Source organism: Etheostoma spectabile, chromosome 9 (assembly GCF_008692095.1).
Source record: "Etheostoma spectabile isolate EspeVRDwgs_2016 chromosome 9, UIUC_Espe_1.0, whole genome shotgun sequence".
Classification (NCBI taxonomy): Eukaryota; Metazoa; Chordata; class Actinopteri; order Perciformes; family Percidae; genus Etheostoma; species Etheostoma spectabile.
The window spans coordinates 13186973-13196526 of NC_045741.1; the positions used below are offsets into that span (position 1 = coordinate 13186973).

Sequence of the window (9554 nt, forward strand, 5' to 3'; positions counted from 1 at the left end):
GGATCTGCCACCAAAAAGGACAGGAGCAGACTACAACGGACAGTTAGGACAGCAGAAAGGATCATCGGTGCCAACCTGCTCTCCGTTCATGACTTATACTCTTCCAGAGTCAGGAAACGGGCAGGAACCATCACTGCAGACCCAGACCCATCTCACCCCGGACACACCTGTTCAGCTTCTCCATCTGGTAGGCGCTACAGAGCACTGTACGCCAAAACCAACAGATTCAGGGACAGTTTCTACCCACAAGCCTTCTTTCTGATGAACAGCAGACTTCTTACCCACAGTGTCAGGTTCAATTCGGTCAATTACCCGTAACACTGCTCTACAGCACTGTTTACTGGTTCCACTTATTATTCACTTATTTAGTATTATTCACCATTCTCATTCTCATATCTCACTTTACTATTTATTTTTACTATTTAATCATTTCCCATTCTCAAATCTCACTTATTATGTTATTATTCATCATTCTCATTTCCAATTCAGAACTGTTCATAAGTGTCTACTGTTCACTTGTAATATAATAACATAAACTCTTTATCCCAGTATCCTTTGCAATTGCTCCACATTTAAATCATTTTTATGAACTCTTCATTGAATCATGCCTCTATATTGTTTCTGTTTAGAGTATGTAAATATTGTGATATTCAGTGTGTATATTTTGTTTGGTTGTTTTGCTTGTGTAGACACATTGTGGCAACAATGCTCCAAGACAAATTCCTCGTATGTGTCCTCATACCTGGCAAATAAAGCTGATTCTGATTCTGATTCTGATAAGCTTTTCTGTTAACTCTGATTTCTGTTTTAACAGAGTTGTTGTTCACTGTGTGTGGCTACCGTCCAACATCCGATGGCAGAACAACCCTTGATCGAGTGGAACAGTGGTCTCTTTGACTGCTTTGAAGATGTGGCGACTTGTGAGAATCAAAATCACAACTTAACAAAATCATATATTTGGATTAAAGGTCTTCTTTAGGAAGATAACTCTGTTGGTGTATCTCTGTGTTTTTCAGGTTGCTATGGTTTCTGGTGCTGCCCTTGCCTTGCCATCACAGTTTCAGAAAGATTTGGAGAGAACCGTTGTCTCCCATTATGTGACATATGCACCCCCGCCATTGCATATTGTGGGATACCACCGTGTGTGGTGCGTCCTGCCGTCCTGTCTCTAAGGGTTGCCATGCGAAACAGATACGGTATCAAGGTATGATGCATGAAAGCTAATGGCGACTGGATTTCACACACATTTTACGAACGTGAATCAATGTTGAATTAAAACATGTTATTTTTTTGGCTCTCGCAGGGTCTCTGTGAAGGACATTGCAGCGCCTGTTGCTGCGAGACGTGCGCCTGGTGTCAGATGCATCGTGAGTAAAACATCGCAAAAAAAACTCCCAATGTCATCGTCATGCAAAATCAAGTCAATGGCAAATGCAGCCTGCTCCGGGATGATGATCCTGGATACCCGCCCCAAGCTGTTTTGTGAACCAACCAGGAGACTTTGTGAGTCATCCTGAGCTCTGTGGCTTCTGTTTGTGTCTTGTTGCTTTCTGAAGGAATGGTTATGCAGTTCAGATCCTGCTAGTGTTTGTTTTGTTACACCAAAGGCAAAATATAAGTCTATGTTTATGAGTGAAAAACAAATAGTAATCACAGTGATTTGTTTTCCCGATGGCACTGAGTATGCTGAATCAGTTTCAGTCTAATAATAAAAGGGCAGTTATTGTCCAAATCCCTAATTGTGTTTTTGTTATTGAAGCACCATGGGTGAAGGAGACATTTGTGGTCCTTTAAAATTTATTATAATTAAAGAAATAATAAAGTTGTATTAGGATAGAAACTACAGTAGGCTACTACTCAGCAACATCACAGTGCAGTTTGTCCTATAGCCCAACAGAGGGCCCTATGTATATGACCACAAATAAGTTATCCAACCAATTCTCTTTGGTAAAAATAAACACTTCGACATTTATGCTAGTAAAGAAGACCAAATAGACCAAAAAAATCATGAAAAGCCACACAAATACATACATACATACATACATACATGCACATATTTTTAATGATGGCCATGTGGTCTTAATAAGCATAATGACTTTAGCATTTGACTATGACATTAAGAGATTTTTACAGTGCAAACTAAAAATGAAGTAGGCTAAAGATCTACATCATAGGCCTTTTTGCCCTCCTCTTTTGTCGGGCAGGTGGGTAGGATGTGACTTAAGGCAGATCAAGAGTTTTAGAAGGAATCCTGCACCGTGACCATTACGCAAGCAATTATTAAAAAAAGCAACGGGTTGATCTTAATTTACCTATAAAGGTCTAAGACCGCAACGTCGTGTTTTCTAATACATAATTGCTGCGTAAGATCAGTGTGCGGGATTCTTCTAAAACTATTGATCTGCTACATAAACAATATAAACGCTACAGTAACGTACTTTGATGGAGTCACACACATGACAAAAGCAGACATGGAAGGACAACCACACTACACACAGAACAAGAACACTGCACATCCTAAGGTGATGGGTTCTAGGTGGTTCAGAAACACCATGTGCCCATCAGAGAACATATGGATATACATATGTATCTACAGTTGTTGGGCGTTTTCAACAATTAGTCTATTAGAGTGATACTTGATCCTAACCTACAGTTCCAAATAATTACGGATCAAAATTTCCTTTTAAATAAATTTTTGGTGTTTTTTATGCGATACAGGCTATTTTCTTGTTCAGGTTGATCAGTGGTGATAAGATATCTGAAGTCTAATTTTGGAACATTAGAGTCAATGTTTTATTGACTCAGTTAGGTATAGCATTTTCTGCTGCACTTTGGGCATGTAGGCTACGATATGCAAAACTCGGCACAGCCACACGAATTAGAAAATCACAATAGGCTAACATTGATCGTTATATATAGCGTGCTTGGCTACACACACACCCTTAGGTGTCAATTCGCCTGGACTTCAGGAGAACGGCTGTTAAGTTATAGCGTTCGAACGTTAAGTGAAGTTTCAGGTGGTGCTCGTGTGTGTCTGTTGGCTAACCACAGTAAGTGCTATATATATTTTTGTAGAGATAATATTTAGGCTATAACTATGTTGACAACTATTTGGAGCATTATCAGCAACTGCGTATTGAGTGTCAGGTTATATCCCTGGATTATGTGGTAGCCTGTAGATTGACATTGTCATCCCCGGCATGCCGTCCACAGTCTATCCATGCGCACCTGATCCACATTGCTGAACTATAACGTCTCTAGCACGGGCTTGTTGAATAGTCGATGATTAGTCAATCACGTCATTCTACTGTTGGTGAGAAAACAGACCGTTGCCATTGACTGAGATACTCTGGCGGTCGGACCTTTTCAAATTAATAAAGTCGTTATTGAATATAGCTATACCTGTGTTTATACGGAACTGAACAGTGGATCACAAAGAGGGAGAGAAGGAGGAGGAAACGGGGATCGCTAACAGCGCTATTGGCAACAGTGCAACAGCTGAGTGAGCTCCATGTTGCACTCAATCCCGGGGCGACCTGGCCCTCCGAGGTGATCATCAGCGGACGGTAACCGGGACAACCGGGGCGCGATCTTGCGTTTCCTAGGATGGCGAAGGCATGTCCCGCCCTGTTTGCCTCTTAACTGTTACTGGAACAATCAACAAAAAAGGCAACGTTGGCCCTAACGGTCCCTGGAGACCCTGACACGCGCGTTTGGCAACAGTGGCGCACAGATCTCCAGAGAGCCGGGATGGACAGGTGGGTGGAAGATCCGTGCAGAGCACCGGAACAAAAACACCGACAGTAGGCCAGCCTACTCAGTGACCTCTACACAAGATTCACTCTAAGTGGTTTTTGTGAGAGAGAGACCGTGGCATCTGTCACACGGAAATTATCTCACTGGTTATGTCTCAAACACCAGAGGGAACTATCTGAAAAATCAACACCTGGATGCCACTCAATGTTCTAAGTAATTTGCTCTTGAATGCAGAAACGGAAATATCAGTCCAACATGAGAACACTTTTCAACCATAAAAGTACAAATAAAACCTAAACCTCTTATTTATTTAATGCAACTTTGATAAGTAGGCTAATGTTAAATTATATTATGCGCAGAACAGTGGAGAGAAAATGTAGGCTATAGTTTATTTTGATACCTAAACCAAAGTCTGTAGGCTACTAAAGCTCGCTTGTGGTAGGCCTATATTTAAAAGATCCTCTAAACTAATCCGTCTCTGGTAGGCCTAAAGGAACACATGTTCCCTCAGGGGAAAGTGTCTCTTTCAGGCCAATTGTCCCATTGACACATGATGATACAAATCTTTTGTATGAATATGCAAACAACCAGTGAAAAATAGAAAGAAGGAAAAAGGGGAGTCTTGGGTAAGGGTTTGAAATTATGAAGGGAAGACCAAGAATGGCATGACACCACCCGAAGCAAATAATTTAACACGTTAAGACCTCTCCCCCAAACTGAATGCCATCGTCTGTTATACATGTTTTATTTGTTAAAAAATATAAAGTGACAATTTCCCACACATAGGTGACACTTACCTACCCTATGATGGGGCAACTTGTCATACACTCTTAACCTTATAACTAAAGTGAGACATAAAAAATAAAAGTCTACACATTGTGCACAATCATTTATTATGTATATCCATTTGGAAAATGAGTGACTGTGATGTACTTAGACCGAGAAATTGAAGTGAAAGCAAAAAAAGTGGGACAAGAAACCCTGGGGCGTTTCTCAATATGTTGTTCTTAGGGACTTGTGTCTGTGTTCTTGTGAAACGTCATGTTTGGTGGCAAAGTACTGACCCAATACACAAGTTAGCATGTCGCACAGAACAGTTAAAATCCCCGGATGTGACTCGACACGCATTTTACCGAGGATACATCGGATGGGAACTTGTGTGAACTTGGCGGCAGGTATCCCAGCTCAATTCGGGTGTAAAGCGCTATGGTTTCCGGTACACATATTTTCACAATTTAGCTATTATAAATCAATAATTCATTTTTAGAGTTTTAAGGCGAGAAATCAGCTGTGTAGATTTTGAATATAGGCAGTTCAACGAAAATTGATGGTGAATTAAAAAAGCCTTCGGAGTTTGAAAGCTCCGCAAACCCGGCGGGCGAGCTTGCTACGCCAGCCGGGGTGAGCTCTCGCGAGCCGGTCAGTCAGTCAGCTCACAGACCCCTCTGGCCCCACGTTAGACAGACCCTCTGGCCCACATTTAGACAGACCACTGCAGCAAAGCCAGGTCTAAGATATGTAAGATATTTAAACAATTTTTTCCGCTGTCATATTCTGTCCCTATCCCTGGCTCTCCTCCCTCTCGGGCTCCTCTTCTGCTTCTCGGTAACATATAGGCTACAGACTGCAGTGACTAACTTACCCAGTCCATCTATAATTTAATACCTGTTTAACGTTTCTTTCTGCTTTCAATTAAAATTGAATCCCGAACAATGGTACAAGGATTTTTTCCCCGCCGTTTGTGTCGGTATTTATATAGTTATTGGCCCGTTGATACTAATAGCACTTAAATGAAAACCTGGAAGACTGAACAACAGAACAACAAGGCGGTGTGAAGGGTGACCGTCCTTGCTTATATGAATACACACACATCAAAGCTAACTATAAAGTGGCAAGCGCCCTCTTTGCTGGGGGTGTTGCGCAATAACAGGAAGAACGCTTCGTCTCAAAACTGTCAACAGCGTTTGTGTTCTTCTGAACTTGCGAGTTCTGTCTTCCGGTACAGCTAGCAAGTTCGGTCTCCAAGAACACAAGTCCGTTCTTTGCTTACTTGGTATTGAGAAACGCCCTGTACTTCCTACTAATGTTGAAAACATCCCCGAAAAATCACAGAGCAGGTACCTTGAGGATCGTAGCCCTCACAGTGGAAAATTAAGCCACGCCAAGCAATATTTTTGTAATTGTATACAGTTGAAGTCCCACTTGTTGAATTCATGTTTATTCCCCTTTCCTTCTGACCACACGCACTCTACAAATAGTGGAAATAGTGCCTGGGACTCTGTATATATTTTAGATTGTATATTAAACCCTTCAAAGGATATTCCCTTCCTGTGTTCCTGACTAGACACACTAATTAGTGAATAACTTCCCTATCACCAAGAGCCCCGATACCATATCTGTGAGTAACATTGGTATCTATCGCTTGGAACAACAGGTCCCAAGATGTTGAAGACAGGCTCCTGGTGCTGCTACAGCGGGACAGGAGCAACAGCTTTGTGTTATAGGGGCACTAATGTCAGAAACTGGGGTCACCACGCAACAACATGACCTAACACATTTAGTGAGTTGTTATCATAAATTCATGGACGTATATTGTAATAAGCAAAATTGACATTTAAAATTAAAATGGCACATACAGAAGAAAGGATAAATAAATAAACTGTGGTAAAAGCAAACTTTTGTAAACACAACATGGAGACGACTGTGGCTGTGTCTTTATTGATGCTATCACTGGAGCCATACACACCATATCATCTGTATTGTAATCAAAACACATGCTATACAAGAAGGTAAAGTTAACTGTATAGTGTCAGATTTTTTTTCATGCTCAGCGTCACCACAAGATAATCTCTACCCTAATCCAAAACATTTCTTTCATCTTTCACAGCTTGAGAGAGCTAGCAGGTACCAAGCTCAATCAGGTAAAGCAGTTACACCGTATCCAACGGTTAAATGAACATTTAAAGAAAAGTGAATTTACAAGAGTAAGATAGTGGGTTTCTGAGACTAAAATGACAAATTTTTACATTCTGTAACACAGCCGCAGGGTCTTTCTAAACTAAAGTCACCAGTTGGATTGTTTAGCAACATATTATAGGGAATAATGACAATTAAGAAATTCTTAGCATCTTAAATATATTGAATATTGAAATTCAAATTGTATGAAAATGATAGATTTTTAAAAAGAGATCTGTGTTTTATTGTTCTAAAGACCTGTGATTTTCTGTGAATAGATCTAAGTAATTTGGTTTCTGTCTGCAATTTGGAGCATTATTTGTTCATCATGTCATCCCTGTATAATAATTCCTATGTCTAAGAAGCTATTGGTGCCGTTCATGGTCTTCAATGTGGATTACATTCATTCTAAAGACACTATTTCTTAAAAATGCAAAGTAACTCTGACTTACTGACGCCGATTGTAGAACCAATGCCACGGCTTGTCAGGACACACAAGTTTTGGTTCACAAATGAGAAGGCACGACTCTTTAAATCAGAGTGGCTCTAAAATACGGGGAAAGATTGTTTTTTCATTGGCTCTACTTTAGGTGTAATTGTGTTTGTTAACACATTAAATCACATGATTGACTCATGTAAGTGTCCATACATATAGCAAATGATTAATTTCCTGAGGAAAACGCGGTTAATTAGCTGACATACTGTTAACACAAATGCAGCAGCAATCTATTAGAATAATAATTTGAACAGGTTGCAACTGTGAAATCAAAAAGATGAAGGTTTGAATCAAAGACACTTTCACAACATGTTTTGCAACAAGTGCTCTAAGTCTAGTCGGATCTACAATACTCACTAAATCTACCATAAGATATGAACTCTCAGTAATCTTTTGACCAGTTTAGCTTTTTTACTGAGCTCTGATTTTGTATTCACAGAGTTGTTGTTACTGTGTGTGGCTACCAGCCACATCCGATGGCAGAACAACCCTTGATAGAGGGAACAGTGGTCTCTTCGACTGCTTTGAAGATGTGGGACTTGTGAGAACAAAATCACAACTTAACAAATATATACGTTATAATTTGGATTAAAGGTCTTCTTTAGGAAGATAACTCTGTTGGTGTATCTCGTGTTTTTTCAGGTTGCTATGGTTTCTGGTGCTGCCCTTGCCTTGCCATCACAGTTTCAGAAAGATTTGGAGAGAGCCGTTGTCTCCATTATGTGACATATGCACCCCCCGCCATTACTGCATGTTGTGGGACCTCTGGTGTGTGGTGCTCCTGCCGTCCTGTCTCTAAGGGCTGCCATGCGAAACAAATATGGTATCAAGGTATGATGATGTAAAGTTGATGGAGACTGGATTTCACACACATGCTTTGTTAAGGTGAATCAATGTTGAATTTAAACATGTTATTTTCTTTGGCTCTCTGCAGGGTCTCTGTGTAAGGACATTGCAGTGCCTGTTGCTGCGAGACGTGCGCCCTGGTGTCAATGCTCGTGAGTAAAACATCGCAAAAAAAACTCCCACTGTCATCGTCATGCAAAATCAAGTCAATGTCCAAATGCAGCCTGCTCCGGGGATGATGATCGGATAGCCCAAGTGGTTTTGTGAACCAACCAGGAGTCTTGTGATGTCACCTGAGCTCTGTGGCTTTTGTTTGGGTCTTGTTGTCTTCTGAAGGAATGATGGTTATGCAGTTCAGATCTGCTAGTGCAAAGTGTAAGTCTATGTTTATGAGTGAAAACCAAAGTAGTAATCACAGTGATTTGTTTCCCTTGCATCTGAGTATGCTGATCAGGTTCAGTCTAATAACATAAGGGCAATTATGTTCCAAATCCCTTAATTTTAGTTTTGTTTATTGACAGCCACCATGGGCATCGGTCAAGGACGAAGGAGACATTGTAGTCTTTTAAATTCTTTTTTAAATCAAAGAAATAATAAAGTTGTATTAGGTAGGAACTGCAGTACTATCGCAAATCACAATGCAGTTTGTCTATAGACCAAAAGAGGGCCCTAACGTTATGACCACAATTAAGTTACGATCCATTGCAATCCTTCTCTTTGGTAAAATAAAACTCTTTGACAAAACTACTACTAAAGATTTGGCACCACAATAGACAAAAAATATATAAAAAGCCACACAAATACATGCATACACACTTCTAAGTGATAGCCATGTGGTGTTAAAAGCATAATAAACAGCTAGAATATTAACTATGTTTAAGAGATTTTCACCATGCAATCTAAAAATGAGTATATTCAGTTCTACAAAATAAATACAGAAGGTGGTTCAGACAGAAACACAATGAGCCAATCAAAGAACATATATACTGTACAGGCTGTTTCAACAATGTAGACTAATTACAGTAATACTTGATCAAACAGTTCCAATATACAGTGTGTGTGTAGATAATATATATATATATATAATATATATATAACAAAAAAATCTAAGAATTTCAAAAACTGCAGAGATTTCTTAAATATGAAAAGAAAGCTAGTCCACCAAGAAGTTTACAAAACAAAGGGTACAAAAAAATCATTTAGACACTGTTCTAAAAATAAAGTTGTAGTGGGCGCTTTGTTTGTTGGTGTTTGGCAAAAATGTCATATAATCTTTCATCATTTGTAATCAAATTTCTGAGAGAAAACTAGACTGTGCATCTCCTCTTGGCTCTGTTTTAGGCTTTAGAAATCTACAGTTATGCCAATTCAAAGTCATTTCAGAGAGAGAGCGTTCCTCTTGTCTGTTCTTGATGAGAATGTCTTTGTTTTAGTGAGGTGAGAAGTCCGTGTTCTTGCTAACGTCAATTGGATACTTTAGAAACCCCCCCCCTTTCAATTG

General features: G+C 39.8%; 1 protein-coding gene across 1 annotated transcript in view; it reads left to right on the forward strand.

Annotated features, from left to right (window-relative positions):
- The window catches only part of LOC116694974 (protein PLANT CADMIUM RESISTANCE 9), a 51049-nt gene that overhangs the window by 3161 nt on the left and 38334 nt on the right, over positions 1-9554 (forward strand). Inside the window, exons 2-3 of the mRNA XM_032524963.1 lie at positions 815-920; positions 1017-1204. Of these exons, the coding sequence (XP_032380854.1) occupies positions 854-920; positions 1017-1204 (255 nt within the window). The 5' untranslated portion in view covers positions 815-853. The remainder of the gene's footprint in view (positions 1-814; positions 921-1016; positions 1205-9554) is intronic.